This window comes from Cricetulus griseus, chromosome 5 (genome assembly GCF_003668045.3).
Source record: "Cricetulus griseus strain 17A/GY chromosome 5, alternate assembly CriGri-PICRH-1.0, whole genome shotgun sequence".
NCBI classification, from domain to species: Eukaryota; Metazoa; Chordata; class Mammalia; order Rodentia; family Cricetidae; genus Cricetulus; species Cricetulus griseus.
In genome coordinates, this window is record NC_048598.1 from 192,309,416 (window position 1) to 192,329,621 (window position 20,206).

The following is a 20,206-nucleotide window of genomic DNA, read 5'->3' on the forward strand; positions in this document are numbered from 1 at the left end:
TCCCAGTAAGCTTACTCCAAGTTCAACAGCTTGACTCAAGAGATCCTCTTTACTTATTCACTCCTGAGGGCTCAAAGTCCACTTTGTAGTCCAATCATCGAACCTGTTTAAAGTCCTCTTCACAGATTGCTTTGCCAACACACATCACATTCCCAATAGCACCTGTTTCTGAGCTCTCACGATATTTCCTATACTTCAAAACCCAGTACTTAAAAGCTCACAGGCAGTTCTTGATCCATACAAGTGAACCATGTACTTATCCTTATGCCCCTAACACAGGCATCCTTTCGAGAAAAGTGAATACTTCCAGGACCTAACAAAGGCTGGAAATAGAGCAGACATTTGCTTCTTACTACAGGCAAACCCATGGCTTCTGCTGTACTTGTAGACATACCTGTCCCTGTATCTTTGGTTGTATTTTGACCAAAGCTTTCTGAACTCTGCCTTGCAAATTTCACTTAGGACTGTAACTCATAAAAGTAAAAATACTGACACCTGAAGTAGTGTTTTCCCACTTGACTGCTTTACATTTTTCTAATGAGTGGTACTTTGATTATAATATATAAAATCCCTTTCTAAATATATTACCTGGTCTCATCTACATAATACTATGAAGTAAAGGAGGAATGAATGTCTTTCACTATTTGACAAGTTTGCCCAGAAACAGCTAATGGAATCACTAATGAAAGGCAGCATCCAAGCAAAGTCTAAGTATTAACTCTTAGTCTTGTTACCTGTGTCTGCAGTGACCAACAGTAAACACACTAGAGGAGCCCATTTCTCTCATCGATGGGGAGCAGAGTAGGTCCTACCATTCCTGAGATAGAAGAAGAACCTTTATATATTTGACTTAACACTTTTTTTTTCCTTAACGCTTTTTTTTTCCTTTACTCAAAATGTTCTTCAGTCTGAACATTTTACAAATACTTCCCTAGTATAAAACAACAACCAAAGCAAAACAAATAGAAGATACCAGCACTTTCTAGATCTGCATACTCCACGGGTTAAATAAACAGACTTAAGGCTGTGAGTGCTTCATGTAGTTAGGGCTCAGTTAGTGTCCTGGGTTTTCCAAGTTCACTTACAAAAGAGTAATCACATTGTTCATGTTAAAGTGGCAAAACCAACAACAGTTAAAGGTGCAAAGAATCTTAACTACCAGTCAATGTTGGACACGACAGACACCACTCATCACATTAAAGCTCAACTAACAGAAAACTAACACAGAGGAATTCTAAAAGTAATGGAAAGCAGAAACATAATTGCGAACTGGATTATAGATTCACAGTATAATGGAACTGGCCTTACACTACTTCTATCATTAAAAGGGGAAGGGGGTAATGCCACCTAACTTCCCCATCACTAACTATAGGACCAAAAGTTTAAGAGTTACAGTGTGCACTGGCCGTATGCTCAACAGACACACCCAATATAGGACCAGACACTTAAATATCATGTACTTAGGTTTTAGAATTAGATCCAATCAAACTTTCTGAATAGCATGAGCAATTCTTCCATCATCTATAATCTCTGACAGTTGGGTAATCAGTCTTTAACGATAAAAGACAACTACCTAAAGAAACCAATTATCCCATTGGTTCAGCTCTTCTTCTTCCTGACCCTCCTCTCCACTGTCATATGTAACACGACATATTCTTCCCCAGGGTCTAATATAACAGAACTCCTTCTACTTTAAACTGAAGATGGTATCACCCCGTCACTTGTTTCTATTTAACAGTGGAAACCCTCACTCTGACTATTGCTAGTATTAAGTATTTTCTATTCTTCATCCCAGGAACCCTTGCTATGGTCACCAGCTTATTATCATCCCAAATAAAATGGGGCTATATACAGCAGTGCAGTGGTGGTCCATAGACAAAGCTTTAATCTCAACCCACATTAAGCTAGTAAACTCTATTTGAGCTAGTCCTGCTGCAAAAAGCAGGCTTTGCACCCTGTATGTACATAATTCCCCCTACTTTTAAGTGGAGTGTCTTTTCTGCTTTACCTATCTCCCCACTGATGATTCCAGCCTATTATGCACTCTGACTCTCAATTCTATGTCCTACCATTCTGGTGCCATCTCTCCACCTTTTTTAATTTGTGAATTCAGTAAATAAGGCCATTCCTTCTGCTCTGTATTTAAAGGTCACTGGGGGTGGGGGGAAAGAGTTACACTATATCAAGGATAGAATCTCATACCAAAGCATTAGACATTGCTATTATGGTTGACAACCAATGAATCTTTCATCCAATTGTGTAACCATCATCTATAAGTTTTTGGGGAAGTTATGACCACAAATGTTGACATCAAGATACACTGTAATTCTTAGTATGGTGATGCATGCCTCTATGCCTAGCACTTGAGGTGGGAGGCAGAAGGATCAAGAATTTAAGGCCAGGGCTAGCAATAGCTAACTGGGTATAGGTGCTTGCCACCAAACCCAATGACCTGAGTTCTATTTCTATCACCCATATGATAGGAAGAGAGAGACTCCCAAAAATTGTCCTCTGGTCTCCATATGCTCCTGCCCCATAAACAAAACTTGTAAGTGTAATTTTATTTGAGGGGGAGGGGGGTGTCAAAACAGGATTTCTCTGTGGCATTCGAGGCTGTCCTGGAACTAGCACTTGTAGACCAGGCTGGTCTCGAACTCACAGAGATCAGCCTACCTCTGCCTCCCGAGTGCTGGGATCAAAGGTGTGCACCACCCGGCCGTTAAGTGTAATTTTAAAAAGTTTAGTATCACCTTCTACTATATAGCCAGTTGCAGGACAGCCTAGGTTGCATGACGCTATCACAAACACATACAACAAAATAAAGACAAATGGACACCACTGACATTAACTCCACGTGAAACCTCCATAGTAAGCTCAAGCTGTAAACTGGGGTGGCCACTTGAGACCTTGTGTGAGACAAGGGCATAGGATTAAGGGTGAAAACAAAGCAGCGTGACATTTTGAGAATGTCACCAAAGCAAAAACTCACACTCACATCAGGTTTTAAAAATGCCTTCAACAACTGGTAAGGCTTTACAACACAGCAAGAGAAACAGGGACTATTTAAGGCAAGCTGTGTATTATAAAAGACAAGATGTGCCCCTCAACTGAAGAATGGATTGAGAAAATGTGGTACATTTATACAATGGAGTACTACTCAGCAGAAAAAGGCAATGGAATCTTGAAATGCGCAGGCAAATGGATGGAACTAGAAGAAACCATCCCGAGTGAGGTAACCCAGTCACAAAAGGTCAAACATGGTATGTACTCACTCATATATGAATTTTAGACATAGAGAAAAGGATTACCAGCCTACAATCCTCTTCACCAAAGAAACTAGGAAACATGAAGGACTCTAAGGGAAAAATGCATGGCCCCAGGAATGGGAAGGGGCAGGAACTCCTGAGCTAATTGGGAGCATGAGGGTAGGGGAGAGGGAACTGCCAGAATGAGAGGAGGAGAAGAGGAGAAGAGAGGAGGAAATAGAGGAGCAGAAATATTGAATTGGGGGAAGAATAGAAGAGAGCAGAATGAGAGATACCATATTAGAGGGAGCCATTATAGGTCCAAGGAGAGATCTGGCATTAGGGAGATTTCCAGAGACCTACAAGGATGACACAAACTGACAATCCAAGCAATGGTAGAGAGGATAACCTAAAGCCCTTCCCCTAAAAATGAGATTGATGACTACTTTTTATGCCATCCTAGAGCCCTCATCCAGTGGCTGATGGAAGCAGAGGCAGACATCCACAGATACACACTGAACTGAACTCTGGAACTTACTTGCAGAGAGGGAGGAATGAAGATCGAAGGGGTCGTACCAGGCTGGTGGAACCCCACAGAAACAGCTGGCCTGAACAAAGGGGAGCACATGGACCCCAGATGCTGTCTGGGAGGCCAGTACAGGACTGATCCAGTCCCCTGAACATGGATATCAATGAGGAGGCCTCTGCACTCTAGGGGGTCCCTGGTAGTGCATTAGTATTTTTCCCTGATGTAAGAAGGGACTTGAGAGCCCATCCCACATGAAAGGATGCATTCTTGGCCTGGACATATGGGGAAGGGCCTAGGCCCGGCCTAGGATGATGTGGTGGACTTTGGGGAGCCCCAGTTGAGGGCCCTATCCTGCCTGGGGAGTGGAGGGTGGATGGGGTGGGGTTAGGTCAGGGCTGGGGGAGGAGGGGTAGGGGTGAGGTGAGGGAGAGGGAGAAGGGATTGATATGTGAAATAAGCTTGTTCCTAATTTGAAATAATAAAAAGTAAATAAATAAAAGACAAGATGGGCTTCCCCGGTGGCCTTATCCTTGCAGACTCTTAACTCTTGTGTATTTGTGCCTAAAGAAACTAAAGCTCAGTGAGGCAGTTGGTAAGATGGACACAGGACCTACCCATAAAATGACATTCTGTGGTTTGAGACTATGAATGCAAACTCAGCACCTAACACGTTTTAGCTAAAGGAAATGCTTGCTTTCTTCCTCCGCAGGTTTTGCTTTCTTTAGCTATCCATATATGACGTACACATCCATTGAATCCTAGTTTAGGGAGGCAGTGATAGGAGGATGAGGTCAGCCTGGGCTTTCTAGTGAGTTCAAGGTTAGCCAGGGCTATATAGCAAGGTACTTTTGCCATTTTTTACAAATCCATTTCTAGCTATTGTTTCAGAAAAGATAAATTCTTTGGCCTGAGGCTCATGCATAGAACTTACTATTATTATTAGATACCAACCTTTTCATTTCTTTCTTTCTTTTTTTTTTGAGATAGGATCTCTATGTATCCAAGGTGGGGCAAAATTAATTTTGTGGGCTAGGACGGCCTCAAACTCATGGCAATCCTCCTGCCTCAGCCTAGTCTAGAGTCCTCTTGAACTTAGTCTTCTAAGAAGAAAAACCAATTTAACACCATCTAGGTCCTACATTAAGTTCAGTAACAGACCCAGAGAGCGGTCTCTTTCAACAATATTACATTTAATATGCCAGCAGTGAATATCCAGGTAACATGGGGACAGTCTATCTGTGAGAAGACAAACAAGATAGTTCTAATTCTCTAAGTTTTATTTTCCCACATGCAAATAAGAGACTTGGATAAGCTAGAAATGTGGTGGAAAAAAACAAATGAAGTCAAGAAGATGCTCTCTGCCAGGGGACACATGTCACTCAACCTTTCTGAACTTGTTTTCTCATTCCTAAAGAGGGCTAAGGAGGAGTGACGGGGGGAATAGTAACGCCAATTTCATTAAGCTTTCATCTCACCAAGTACAGGTTCCTCTGACACGACTAGCTCATTCACTCAGCAGTAAAAAGGCACACATTATGTACATCCCAGAGCAGAAAAGTTCACGTGTATGGTCCGAGATCAGGTTCCCCCCTTGATTTTCAACCCTTAATGAGTCATCCCCAAGCACTTAATGGAACACTGGAGAACCTGACCCACATTTCTATCTCTCTTCACTTAAAACAGTAAAATAAAATACCTTTAAAAATAGACTTTCAGAGCGATATGAAAAGGTCACAACTGTAAGCTATAATCTCCAAGATCTTTTCCAACTAAAAACCTATCACTTGGTAAATCTGTTATTTCTGCAAGGTTTACCCATGGCATCTTCCTTAGCTTCCTTCTTGATGGAGCTTCCTTTTCTATTTTCTCCTCAATCTCTCTTAATGCTTGTTCCAATATTCCTTAAGTATTTCTCTCATACTCTCTAAATTAGAAACTGAAAAACAGCCAGGAACACTTGAATCTCAGCACTCCTGGAAGTTAGATCATAAACTCAAGTCCACCTGGGCTTAAGGTGAGTATGAGGCCAGCCTGAGTTACACAGGGAGACCCTGTCATTTAAAACTAACAAACAAAAAATAATAAAAATAACAATAATCTGAAAAGGAGATGAGAAGCGTTCTTCTTTGCTCCTTTGCCCTTCAATTCCTAACAAAAGATCTTGTCTTAATTAGGGTTATGATTGCTGTGATGAAACACCATGACCAAAAACAACACGGAGAGGAAAAGGTTTATTTGGCTTATATCTCTTACAATCCCTGGAGAAAAGCCAAGGCAGGAACTCAAACTGGGCAGGAACTTGAAGGCAGGAGGTGATTCAGTGGCCATGGAGGAATGCTGCTCGATGGCTTGCTCTCCATGGCCAGACTGAGGTGGGGGGAGGGGGTTTCACCTACAATGAGCTGAGCCCTCCCTCATCAATCACTAACTAAGAAATGCCCTACAAGCCTGCCTGCAGCCCAATCTTATGGAAGCATTTTCTCAATTGAGGTTCCCTCCTCTCAAATGACTCTACCCTGTGTCAAGATGACATAAAGCCAAGCCATCTCAGATGTCCTTTAAAAACTAATGTGGCTTTACAGTGGAGTACTTTTTATATCTTCTATGAAAAGAAAAAAAAAGCTTCTGAAGGCTAAAGTCAAACTGTAAGTTCAGAACCTACATTTAAGTTCCTTATAATAAAGTTCAATCTATTTACATAGTGTTAGAAGATCTTAGTAAAAAAGTAACAGAAAATAATGGACTCATCTAAAAAGGAAATAAGGAAACACAAGTGTGAAGGTAATATATACAGGTATGGTTTTAAGATGCCCCCAAAGGAAAATCCAAACCCACACAGCATATACAACAAAGAAAAACAGTATCTGTATTAGACCTCAAGCCAATTTTCTACTTTTGAGTAATTCGGGGGGAGGGGGAGAAGGTAAATGTTAAAATGTTAATTTGACTAAGTTAAATTTCGACTTTTAAATACAATATAAGCTTTAAGTTCTTGGGTTCCCATTTTTAAACAGTCATTAAGAACTGGCCTTTCCATTCCTGGCTTCATATTATATCCCTAGGTTTTAGACTTCAATTCCCTGCAAAAGCAAAGGAATTATGTAAGAGACAAGTTCTTGAATTGTCAGCAACATCTTATCAAGTCTTAACCTCCTTTATGAGAAAACTGGCATAAAATTTAGTTTCAACTGAAACTGACAAATAATCACTTGATCAAACAAAAGGCCTACGGCATGATAGTGTAGACCACTCAGGTTAATTACTGAAATAGAAACAAATAGTGACCATTAGCTCTCTCATTTATAAAAAGATGTAACTTCTGGAGATCGGAGGGCATTGTAAGAACACTGGCAAAACTTCTATTTTTAATTAATCAAAACAGATCTCAAGAGCTCTGCCTGCCTCTGCCACCCATGCCGGGATTCAAACCACCTGGCCTGGCTCAAATAAAGGTACGTAAACTCAGTTGTGATCCATCAAATTCTTCTTCCCAACAAGAAAACAAAGTCCGTATTAGGTACAAGTATTTAATTACAACTACTCTCCTAACTACTTAAATGCTAGATGCTTAGCCTAGAAAAAAAAATGAGGATTTTTCAGATAAGAGCAGAGAGAAGAATTTTTCTAAATATATTACCAAGGGAAAAAAGCTTGTTATTTCATAAAACTGTGAAGCTCTCCAGCTTCAAAATCTGGGTTCATGCGATGTGATTCTTTCTCTTTGGTCAGTATCAAGCAGATCTCTACTTCGTGAGACGGTAAAAGGAGTCTGGACGGTAAGAACGGTTAAGCCTTGTTCTTGAGCTAGCCATTATTACTGTGTCAAAGGAATCCACATTTTCCCCAGCTCTGATATTTGTCATGAGCGTATTTCTTACTTGTATGTGGAGTGGGCTAGGGGTGTAGCTCAGCCGGTAGACTGCTTTTCTCGCACACATGATCCCCAGCACCCTGTAAGTCAGGCAGGGTAGTGGTCACCTGCAATCCCAGCACCAAGGAGGTAGAATTAGGAAGGCTCAAGGCCTGCCTTAGCTTCCCAGTGAGTTTGAAGGCCAACCTGGAATGTGTGAGGTCCTGTCTAAAACAGGAGAGTTAAAGTAGAGACTAGAACACTGGTTATCAGGATGAGGGTAAGGTTAGGGAGAAGGAAAGTGGGGTACAGTTACTTAGACAGAGTATCATCTAATACCCAACTACAGCATAGTAGGATAGCAGTGAGTGACAATAAATGAGTAGCAAACAGAATTTTGAATGGTCCCAAGACAAAGAAATGACCAAAGTCTGAGGTGATAAGTACCCCGATCTTATCATTAACATTACACACTGTGTAATACACTGAAATATCACATTGTCCCCACAACTGTATACATGAATTATGTGTCAATTAAAAGTAAAATAACATTTTTTAAACCTGTGAATATTAACAGTAAATATTTTTCCATAAATTCAACACCACCATTCTAGAAGGAAAATGTGAAATAACAGAAAATGGCAACCCAAGGCATTAACTCTAAAGTAGAGCTCATTTAAGGGGGATGTAGGCATGGGGTCTCCCTCTTCTTAAGACAGTGTTTAGCATTGTGCTTCTACTGTGCTTTAAAGGTAAAAACAAAAGAAACTAATGAAAACAAAGCAATTTCATTAGATTCATTGTAAGCACTCTAGGGAATTGCTCCCATGTTCCAAGTCTTCAAAGAATACTGTTAAGTTTGCTACATAATAGGATAAAGCTGCCAACAGTTAAGCCTAAGTTAACTGCACTTGACTTGTAGAAATCAGGGTCTATTTCTGCTCTGTATACTATGGTCATCTCTTTAAAGTATCAACAAAATTGTAAATTGTTGAGTTTCAGCAGGGAGGAAATTCTTCATATGTAGACTTCAGTTTCCCTTATACACTTAAGCAGGTCTCCTAAAGTATGCAGTAAACTCTAAGTTAAAAAAAAATGCCCATGAAAATATAGGAATAACCATATCTAGTGGAGGTGTTTGGTACACAGTCACTGGGTTGTGGGGGATGAAGGACTAAAACGGTTAATGTGCTAGCAAAACACACTCAGGCACACATGACCTGGCTTAGAACCACCTATTCCCAATTCTGACTTCTGACTCAATGTTGATTAGACCCTTGACTCTACCTCTGTCCCCAAATTTTACCGCTAAAAGATGGATCTTCCATTATTTATAACGTACCATTCCAGGATCTGGGGGTCAGAATACTGGATTACCTTCACACTTAGTAAGAGGGAACTTCTGGACTGCAAGATATTAATTAGAGAGTAGAAGAACTAGCCAATTCTCTAAACTAGTCTATAAATTACTCAATGCTATTATTAACCACAACTCACTAATGTTTAACAGGCAAGATGAGATGTAAATGAAATAATTTCTGCTTTGACCATACAAACCATTATCCAATAAATACTCCAGTTAATGTTCAGAATGAGCAAGTACTATGCAGAGTAAGGGCTGGAAACAGAACCACCACTTACTAAACACTTGGGTATTAAGAACTTTAGATGAAAAGTCACATTCAAAATACTGACATCACACAGTGTCAACAGAAGAGTACTAGCTAACTTTGATTACTTAAGCAAAAGTTAAAGTTCAATTCCTCAGTCATACTACTTTCCCCACCACGTTTTACATGTTCAGCCATCATTCACTGAGTAGAACTAGTGGATAGCACTGGATAGTACAGACACTGCAATTAAGTAGTGCTAGTCTAGAGGTAAGAGATAAAAATGTAAAGAGGTTGTCCTGAATGGGTAGCCTCTCTACGGACAACTCTGAAGTATACACCGGCTTGAGGTGTTAACTGTGGAAGAACCCCATCTTAATTTTTCTGCACCTCGTTTCGAAAAAGGTCACTCAAAATGGACAAGCGTATCCAATCTTAAAATACCAAAAATTAGAAATTTTTGTTTCACAAAATTTGAAAAAAATCAAAGGTATTAAAATCAAAGCCAGTTTCCACCAACTCAGAATCAATGAAGTATAAGTACAGAAAAACTTTTGGTACAATAAGACTGCTGCTCCCCTGACTTAACGGAACTAAGTGTTTAAGTACTTCAGATGTACCTAATTGTAGGCATAAGAAATAACAACTGTTCTCATAGCTGGTTTAAAAACAAGATGCCACAATTTGTTCAAGTTAGTGACATTTTACTATCTACATTTTAAGTTGTTTTTCACTAACCTCACACTGGACACATTTAAATAACACAAGGACCATAAGACTTTTCCTTAAATTTTATAAATCAAGTTCCATTACTGTCACAATCCCCGGTGTAGCAAAAAAACAAGACATAAAACTTAGTGAAACAATTTGTAACTTAAATTTCTATCTTAACTACAACAGTATCTAGTTTAAAACTACCCTATACACTAAAGGGGAAAAAAATACCTCAAAGACAAAATGCTGAAACATGAGGTCTAATTTAAAACCCTTATTACACAGAATTAACAGTTCAACAGACTCACAACCATATACCAATTCAAGTTAAGCCAACTTTCCATCAAGAAGAAATGAGCTCATCTTCCAGAAGAGTTCAAGTGTACTCAAATTATGATCTCTATAATCATGGCTCTAATCAGAAAATGATGCTTTATGAAATAAATTATTTAACAAATTCAACACATGGAACCGAGTGCTAAAATCTACAGAAATAGTGGGACCACACTGATAACTATATGTGGTTGCTGGTGTCATGGTCCAGTTCTGTTTTGATGTGAACCTCAGAGGGGCATCAAATCTACAAGTGAGCCTGGAGCAACACCTCTTGTTACCTAGCCCTGCTAATAACAGATTAAAAAGAAAAAGATGTAGCTTACCTGCAACACTAGTGATTGTTACTGGAACTCCCTGAACTTGAACACCTGCAGCACCCAGGTTGGCAACACTCACTGTCTGAAGGTTAGGCACTGATGCAAGCTGGGCAGTATTCAAAGTTATTGGGGCACCAGCAACAGCCACAGGAGCAATCTGAGCAAGAGTTGTGCCACCACTTGAAGACACTGGGGTGATGGTTAGCTGCTGAGACAACCCAGCATTCTGAACTTGCAAATTTGAAAGACTTTGAATATTCTGAACCTGGACGGTTTGCCAGCTGATTTGCCCTGAAGGTGTTAAAGTTGGAGCCCTGATAAGCACCTGAGTCGGGTTTACAGCTTGAAGTTGAACATTCTGCAAAGGCTGCTGCTGGATGGTCTGAATTGTCTGCCCTGACTGGAGCTGAAATGACTGTGGTGGGATAGCTTGAATAATCTGCTGCTGAGGCTGCTGGATCTGGATCTGCTGCAGGATAGGCTGGCCTACGATCTGCACTTGCTGAAGAGAACTGGACTGGTCCTGTGCATTCTGTATCCCATTGGGCTGAAGCTGACTGGAGCTCTGGGCTTCAGACTCAGTAGCAGCAGGTGTCTGCGACTCTTCAATGGTGCGTTCGGAACTACTGGCCGATGTGCTTGCGTATTGGCCCGTGTCTGCTGAGCTCACTAATGTGTCACTGCTTGTCAGAGACGTGGACGCAGTGGTTGTGCAGGTGGTAGAGGAAGAGGGCGACTCAGGCATAGTACTGGCAGAAGCAGTGGTGGTGGGCGTAGAAACTAATTGATTCCCATTGGAAGTCCCACTATCAGTAGTAGTAGTCGGCTGGCCAACTTGTCCAGTCCCTCCTCCAGTGCTCACGTTATTGATCACTGGCAAAGCTAAAGTCACTCCTCCAATGTTAATTGGTAGGGTTGTTACAACTTGAGCCTGAGTACCCGGAAGGGTCTGCAACTGCAACGGTATTGAAACACCGGGTCTAATTTGTACTGGAACTGTCTGGTTTGCCAGGTTTTGAGCAAGAATATTACCAGAAGCTGTCCTGTTAGCAGCAGTGAGGATAGCTTGATTATTACCTGCGGAAATGAGCTGAATTTGACCCTGCAAATCCTGTAGAGATGAACTACTGGTTGGATTAATTTGAATCTGCTGACCTTCCACCGTCTGAAGTTGGGGTATGACTTGGTACTGGACGCTGCCACCCGGATTCTGTACTTGTATGACTTGGAACTGATTAGGGGTGGAAGAATTACCTGATTTAGTTTTTGTAGGAGAGGAACTCCCGTTATTACTGCTGGAAGAACTAGATGAACTAGGAGCTGGTTGAGAAACGTTATTTTCTTTTGAAGCAGGAGGAGTGGAGGCAACAAGTTGCCAGGCGTTTCCAGCAAGCTGCGTTGTCACCAGTTCTAGCTGCTGTGGTTGACTCTGAAGTTGTACCAATCCTTGGCTTGGGTCTATAATAATCTGCTGCTGTCCAGTTGCTTGATTTTCACCAGGAGTCCCTATTTTGCTGCAAGTAGCTGCCAGTAAAGCCAGAGGAGAGGGCTGAGAGTCCTACCCAAAATGGGAGGGGAATGGAGAGGGAGGGGAAAAAAGTGGGCGGATTTAGTGGAAGACAGTAGTGGGAGGGGTTATTTATTTAGAGAGCTCTAAGTATCAGAACACACTCAATAGGCAGCAGAATTAAAAGGGAAATATGAACAAAAGCAGGTAGAAGCTACGTGAATAAGGTTGCAGATCCTGTTACGTAAAGTTTAAATGAAAAAAAAAAGAAATTTCTGGTAAACTTTCTTAAAGTGTTATTCTTCTAAACTCAAAATGCTCTTGGAAAAATAGACACTGTTTCCCTAATGGTCTGAATTCCTGATGTAATTTTAAACACCGCTATAGCCTCAACTATGGGAAATCTTTATGAATTTACAATTTAAGTTCCTCACTCAGAAAGATAGATGCTTTGAGTGGCTAAACATTTTTTTTTATTCTGTTCTTTTACTTATGGGTATTTAGAGGGCAGAACTCCCCTATGTTCCCTAAAGCTTCGTGTTGAATTTTTTTTTTTTTTTAACGTTTGCTTTTACCTGGGAGCCTGAGGTTTTGGGTTTTTTATTGTTATTCTCTGGTTCAGAGGTTTTCCCTCCTTCTGTGGCCATCGCCGCTGCCGCCTCCTCCTCCTCCTCCTTCTTCTGATCTGCAACAACCCCCCCCCAACAACACACACACACACACACACACACACACACACGACAACAGGTTATTAGGGTTATTATTATTCGCTCTCCTCCCTTCTTCCCCCCTCCCCTCCTCCTGAACATTAATCTCCATAAACCCGCGATCCGTGCACACCCGCAGGGGGTGGGGGAGAAGGAGGGGAACGGGAGGAGGGGGCTCCCACGAAACGTGGTTTGAAACCCGACCCATAGGCTCCAAGAGCAACACCCAGAAGGAGGTTGTTCTAGCTCAGACATTAAGACAAAACACAGCCCTTCTTCCCTCCCTCCTGGTTCCCTCCCGCCCTCTCCTCCTCCCCTTCCAGCATCTCGGCGGCCCCGGGGGAGGGGGAAGCAGCGAGCAGGGTCTGGGGAGGGAGGGACGGAGGGAGGCGGTGAAGGAGACCGAGGGGGGTGGAGAATACGTACCGCTCATCCCGCATTAACAGGACAAACCCTCACAGAGACACTGGGATAGAGGTGGGTGGGGGTGGGGGCGAGGCGGGAGGAGAGGCCGGTCCCGCCCGCCGCCCGCCCGGGTGGCTCGGAGGAGGCTGTAGCTGGCACAGGCTCTCTCTCTTTTCCGCGAATGGCCGCCGCTGGGCTGTGGCGTAGCAGCTCCTCTCTCCGCCCGAGCCCGGCTGACTCGCCCTTGATTGACAGCGGCGGCGTGCGGCGCGGGCGGCGGCGCGGGCCGGGGGCGGAGCCAGGGCGGTGCGAGCGCCGCGACTCCCCACCCCCTCGGCCTGCCCTCCGCCGGCGCCGCCGACTCTCCACCCCTTCCCCCAGCGGATTGGCCGCCGACCTGCCGGGGCCGGGGCGCTGGGGCCGCCCCCGATCCTCCCCTCGGCCCGGCCGGTGCTCGCCGCGGCTCGGCTTCTGCCTCCTCGGCCCGGCGTGCGTGCGCCCTGGGCGAGCTAGCCGCGGCGTGCTAGCGGCAGGCCCTCCATACAGCCAAACTTGTTGTCTCAGGATATCCCGCCCCCTACTCAGTTCCCGGCGCCCTCCACTCAAAAGCGCGCCGCCGAGGCATCTTGCGAGCGGCCCGCGGGCCAAAGACAGGGGGCACTAGGCTTCCAGGGAGGAGAACGGGGCGAGCGCGGGGAGGCCGAGGCTCCAGGCAGCGCCGCGCGCCGGGTGGACCTGCCCGGCTGCCCCCGGCGGCGTGAGCATGGCTTTCCTAAGGCGCATCCGGACCCGGGCGCCCTTTTTCCCTGGCTCGGCTCTCATTGGATGATGTCGTGGGAGGAGGGGGCGGGCGGGCCTCTGTCGCAAAGGCTTTCGGGTCTTGTAGTTTCTGACGGAGGCACCGCCTCGCCTCCCGCCCCCGAACGCGGCCTGGCTGCCGAGCCTAGAGCCGCCCGAGGGGGCGGTGGCAGCAGGGCGTGGCCCAGGCCGAGTGGGAGTTGAACCCAGCGCTAGGGAGGGGGAAATGGGTGTTGTTTGCCTGGGCCTATGGGCCGAACGGGGCTGCCCGGACCGCCTCTGCCACCGCCTCCTCCGCTGAAAGCCGCTCCCCGCGGGGCGAGCTCACACCCGGAGCGCGCGGCGATTGAGCAGGCGGCGGCGAAGGGAGGCGGGGTCTGCTGCCCTCCTGGTTTGAATGAAGCTGACTCGGGGAACATCCCTTCGCCCCGCTTTCTTTGCTCACCTAGCTGGCTGTGGCCTCCGGGCCGAGCGCGAGGCCTGCGTGCTCACCGAGCAGGAGCTTCCGTTTTCATTTGTTGTCTCTCCAGTTTGGGTGCTGGTGCCGCGCAGTGCCCGTCTTCTAGGGTGGCGACGAGGGCGCCTTGGAGCCCCGCGTTCTTGGCGCGCTTCTCGCTCCTAGAGGTCTCACAAGGTTGTCCGGGCGGAGGAGAGCCCGGCTGCATGTGGGTCAGCGCTAGCGTAAGCTTCTGGGCAAGAGGAATTCACGTCCAGCTGTGCAAGGCACTTTGTCAAACGCTCCCGAGCCGGCCGCCCCCAGCCTCTCTCCAAAGGCATGAAGTCAAGATGCCAGGGCCAAAAATGCCAGCGACTGATGAGATGCACCAAAAGCTAGAAGCGAACCTTAATAGGAACTTTGGGACGGGACACCCTTACACACTAGGCTTTCTAAAGCCCTCCAGTTTCATTGAACCCCACACCGAGCTTTGGGTGTTTTTTTTTTTTTTTTTTTTTTTTTTTTGTCTGGTGCCCGAGGCTGACGTGTTGCTAGGTGAGAGAGGAAGTCTCTGGTGCTGTACTTGACTAGTGTTTCCTTGTTCAATCATTTGGTCTGATGACAAGGCATTGCAGTAAAACAAAGCAACTCGAATCAAGAATTACATATTGCCCGCTCCATCTTATGAATTGGAAGACGCTGCAGGGGTCTGCTTCCACGCACCAATTAGCTAGATCTTAGGAAACTCAGGAGTGCTCCTCTTATTTGCAGATGGAGTCTCTCCTCGAGCCCTGTCCCCACCCAGCTCGCCACGGTGGATGAAGACAAGATAAGAACTGGAGTGTTCTTTGTGGTTCTCTTTGGAAAACCTGCCTCGGAGAAGTAGTATCCGAGTATGGATTTACATAATGTCCTAAATGTTCTGCACCCTGTTGATAAATAAGTGCATATGCCGGTATCCAGGATGCAGTGACAACCCTTATTTTTTGCGGTGGACCAAAAGTTTTTAGCTGTTGTGGACTGAATTTTTGGATCCCCCAGATCTAAATTCAGATACTGGATTAGTCCCTCAGTGTGTTCTTATCCCGAAGCTGAGTCTTTGGGACATTATAGTTAGATGAGGTTATGTATGAGACTAGTACTCTCACGAGTAAAATTTGGTGATCTGAGAACTTTGGTCCTTTGCTCCACTGTCCCCCTATGTGAAGTACAACCACCGCCTGATGGTCTGTAACCCACCATACGCTCACCAGAGCTTAACTGTCCATGCCATGGTATCAGGCTCCTTCCAAACAGTGAAGACTAAACTGTTGTGGGTTGTGTTATAGCAGCCTGAGCTGATTAAAGCACTGACTGAGTCTCAAGACATTGGCCTGGTGACAAACGAACTGCTTTTTACAGACTCCATCATACTGTTGTCTATGTACCAGGAGGCTTAGCTAGATGAGGTACTTCCAAGAGCACAGCCATTCCCATTCTACCATCCAGTTTAAGCTATGTACTGTGGTTTACTTAATATTTCTTTAAGCCATTTTGCTTGTTTTTCATAACAGTTAATTTAGGAAGTTTCTATTATTGGAACATGATGGCTCACTCCTTTTAATCCCTGCACTTGGGAGGCAGGGACAGTGGATCTTTATGAGTTTGAGGATAGCCTGGTCTATATAATGAGTTCCAGGCCAGCTAGGACAATATAGTAAGACTGATGGAAACAGTTCTAATATAGAACTAAGAATCCCTAACAAAGACTCTCCTTTGACAAAACTTGAGCCATTCTCTGAATCCTGTTTCTAATTTAGCCTTGACCTTGGACTGTAGGTTAAACTTAGTAACGTTGCTTGTTTGGTCCAGTTTCAGCAAGAAACCTGATGGGTCAGTTTACTGACAGTCTCCTACCTGTGATATCACCCTTCCAGTGGTAGTCTTGTCAAATAAAGTTGACAGTATCCCCTTCCATTCTGATCTTTCCCAACAGTAATTTTTTCTACCTACTGACCCTATTGTCCTCCTCAACTACCTATCTCACCTAGCCCCCTGCTTTAGCAGCCATGACAAGCTGCAGAAAAGACATGTAGGTCTCTGACTCAACACATGTCTGACCTTGCTGGGCCTGTCCTAGTCACTAGGAGGTCAGATACCCTCCTCCTGACAAGGAACCAATCAGAAGTTAGCTGGTGGGACTCTGAATGTGTTTTAGGGCTCTGGGTGTGAATTATGGTAAAGTGGCATAACAGTGGCATGCAAAGCAATTAATGGTCCTGGGAAGGCCTATAGGCCATAACAAGTAGTTGACCCATCAACACAGGACAAGTCACCCGAGCCAGAAAGTGCACCAATCCTGAGAGACTATTGTGTACCCCTGGACACTCCCCTTATGCTGCCCAATAAATCCCCCTGCCTCCCCCCACCCCTACCTCATTGCTTTTGCATCAGAATGCGTCTCTTGATGATTTGGGGGGTTCAGAATTTGGGCACAACACGTTCTAGTCACAGCTGAGCTGGGATAACAGGCATGTACCACCATAACCGTTGTATGTAGTGCTGACTGGAGATTAAATCCAGGGAGTCATGCATGTTAGGGAAACCGTCTATCACTGACTAGTCTCCCCAGCTTGAATGCTATATCTGAATGGTTCCCATCCCGAAGGCCAAAACTTTGAATCTATACAATGCTGAGGATGCTCAGACAATGGGATTGAAGCAGCTCCAGAGGTTGCTTGCTTGAATCATTTACAAGAAGAAACTTAGGCCCAGACATGACATTAACGAGAGAAAGGTTTCTTTTCTGAGTGATTCCTTCAAAGGGTCACTTCCTGGAATTACCATTGAACTGCTTCATTTTCTCTCTTCGAAGTAGCAAAAAAAGGCTTAGAGAAGTGTCAAGCCTAAAACAGTTCCACATTGACTGTCCACTCTTCCCCAAAGCACACTGAACAAAGGCAGCTAACCGAGAATCAGATGCCAGCTCAAAGGGCATGTTTACAACTGGCCTCCTTAGTACGTAAGAGACTGTACATGATACCATAAAGAGGCCTGGAAAGTGTTTGAAACTATATGTTTAAAAGGTAAATTTCTTAACCAATAATAGCCATTTTTAGAAAGCAGAGAAAGTTCAAAGTAATCAAGACTTGAATATAGAACGTTTGAAAGAACACAGGTAAAAGTTGACTGTGAATGTGAGGGCCTTTTAAAAGTTTAAATAATATTTGTTAAGTGGCGCTATCAAATGTAAATGACCAAGTAACAAATGTAGATAAGCACCCAGGCAGCCTGTGTACCAGCAGCTGGAGTTCATAGCTTGGCTCAGTTCCTTCATGGAACGCTAATGTGTAACTTCAAGACATTTAATTCAAGATTTTTAGAGAGAGACTGAAGGTTCACCAATCAGTTCTAAGACAGACTAGTCTGCGTAGTAAGTTCAAGACTATATAGCAGTACCTTATCTCAAAAAAAAAAACAAGATAAAAAGTAATCAAAAAACACTACATTTCACTATTTTTAACATGTCAAGTTTCTGATGTTGTCTAGTTTTATTTGTTGTTGATTCAAATTAGGATAGAATGAACAGTTCTTGGCAATTACTGGGGCATAGCATAAGACAAAACATTGTTGATACTTTATATCTGAAAGGTTCAAGGCATCATGCTGGCCTGCCCCGGGGTTACCTAGCAGAATGCACTCAGGCAGTACCCTGGTCAGCCCAGGATTCCATGAGAGCCAGTCTATACCCAGTTGCAAAGTACCCCTTTAAGAGACAGGCCCCGTCCCCTGACAATGGGCAGGACATGCACAGTGGCATGGCTATATCATAGATACAGTCACTCATTACAGGCTGCATAAGGTCTCAGTAAGTGAGCACCTCTCTCTTACTCTTCCCTTTCTCTTACTCTTACATTCTTTCTCTCTTACCTTCCTGTCTCTTACTCTTAACCTCTCTCTGTCTCTCTTACTTTCCTGTCTCTGTCTCTGTCTCTGTCTCTTTCTCTCTCTCTTGTCTCTCCTGCTCTGGCTCTCCCGCCCCGTATAAACTGGATAATGTACTCTCTATCATTTGTGTTCCATCGTGCCGGTTTCCGTATCTCAGGTACTTTTCTAATTTTTAAACTTTTACAAAATTACAAAACAACAATATCAATTTATGCAATTTATTGTAAAAGTGGAAATAATGAACAAAATCTTTTTCTTAAGACTATAAAGTTGGTATTCTAAACATACATCATAAACCTGGCTTCATAGTGCACATAGTAATCTTGGCACCAGCTCAGTGCTAGTCTACAGCAAAGAGAGACCTTGACTCAACAACAACAACGACAAATCTGTGTTTAAAATGGTAACTTTCCAAAATACACCAATTGTTTGTGCTTGGTCCATTATTTATTTATTTATTTATTTGTTTTTACTAGTTATGGAATCATTCATTGGATTTTTGCTAGAAGAATATATCACTGAAAGAGAACTACTTGGATTTACTTCCCAGTCTGTTACCAGTAAAGGTACATTCTTGGGCAAGTGATATTGACCTCTCTGAGCCACCGTCCTTCAGGCTGAACAGTAAATACAATACTATTATCATTGTATAAAGTTATTTTAGGCAATGAGTGAGATTAAACTTTCCTGGAGTAGTGTTTGGTAAATTCTTCTTGTTAGCTCTCTGGAAGTATAGCTCAAACCTTAATATACATGAGGCTTGGATTCTGTCCTTGTAACCAACAGAGAGAGAGCGGGAAAGAGAGAGGGGGAGATGAAAGGAAGGGACAGGATAAGAAGATAAGAAGTTAGCTAGTTGGCATTTTAATTTTTTATTGTACTTCGTAGTGTTGGAGATGAAACTCGAAACATAATCAAGGCAAGCACTCTACCACCGGGGGAAAAATCATTTTTAGGTCATTATCAAATACAACCGTCCGCTCACTTGTTATGATCACTAAAACAGGCGGTTATTATCAAATACAACCGTCCGCTCACTTGTTATGATCACTAAAACAGGCGGTTATTATCAAATACAACCGTCCACTCACTTGTTACGATTACTAAAACAGGCACTTTTAACAAACCAAATATAGAAATGTGTACAATAAAAGCCTCTCTCTAACATGTAGTTTCTCCTGAAACACTGAAGTCATCAGTGTTCACTATTGATGTATCCTTTGTCACTTTGGCTGCCATAAATTATACATGTGTTTGCACTTGAGCATGAGATTTTAATATAAAATTATACATACAAACACATGTCCAGATATATATGCAAAACTGGCCTTTTTTGGTGCCTTAACACATTATAATTATCGAACAGAAAAAAATATAAATGAAGTTATCATTTTAGTACAATATATGACTTGAAGCTAAGATATATTTTATTCAACACAAATACTGTTATCAATAGGACTGTTTGTGCCTGGCTATAAATAATTCATAACAAACATACTTGTTCCAGTACCAGCAAAGATTTTAATAGCTACAATAAGATGACTGCATAAAAGGGCTTATTTTATTCCATATATCCACCTAGTTAAATATGACAGTGCTCATGTCTCTGTAATTTCACCGGCATTGATTACTACCAGCCTGCTCAGTCATTGGAGCTGTGGCAGGTAGAGTGTATCTGTCTGACTGCTGGAGAAAACTCAGGCATCTTTGCTTTATGGCCATGTGCTTTTCCCAGCGCAACAAGTTGCTTGTGTATCTCCTTCTCTCTTCTATTTTGTATAGTGTTGCTTTTTCTTATTTTTTCTCTTGCCATTTTCATGAGCTG

General features: G+C 43.5%; 1 protein-coding gene across 2 annotated transcripts in view; it reads right to left on the minus strand.

The window, feature by feature from the left end:
- Positions 1 to 13,357, minus strand: part of Sp4 (Sp4 transcription factor) — a 66,717-nt gene extending 53,360 nt beyond the window's left edge. The window contains exons 1-3 of one of the 2 annotated variants that reach the window (XM_027416422.2): positions 13,242 to 13,357; positions 12,684 to 12,788; positions 10,608 to 12,159 (exon numbers count right to left, since the gene is read on the minus strand). In XM_027416422.2, coding sequence (XP_027272223.1) covers positions 10,608 to 12,159; positions 12,684 to 12,755 — 1,624 coding nt within the window. In that variant the 5' untranslated portion in view covers positions 12,756 to 12,788; positions 13,242 to 13,357. Of the gene's footprint in view, positions 1 to 10,607; positions 12,160 to 12,683; positions 12,794 to 13,241 lie in introns of both variants that reach the window. The other variant, XM_027416421.2, reaches the window with a different exon arrangement.
- Positions 13,358 to 20,206: the final 6,849 nt, after the last annotated feature.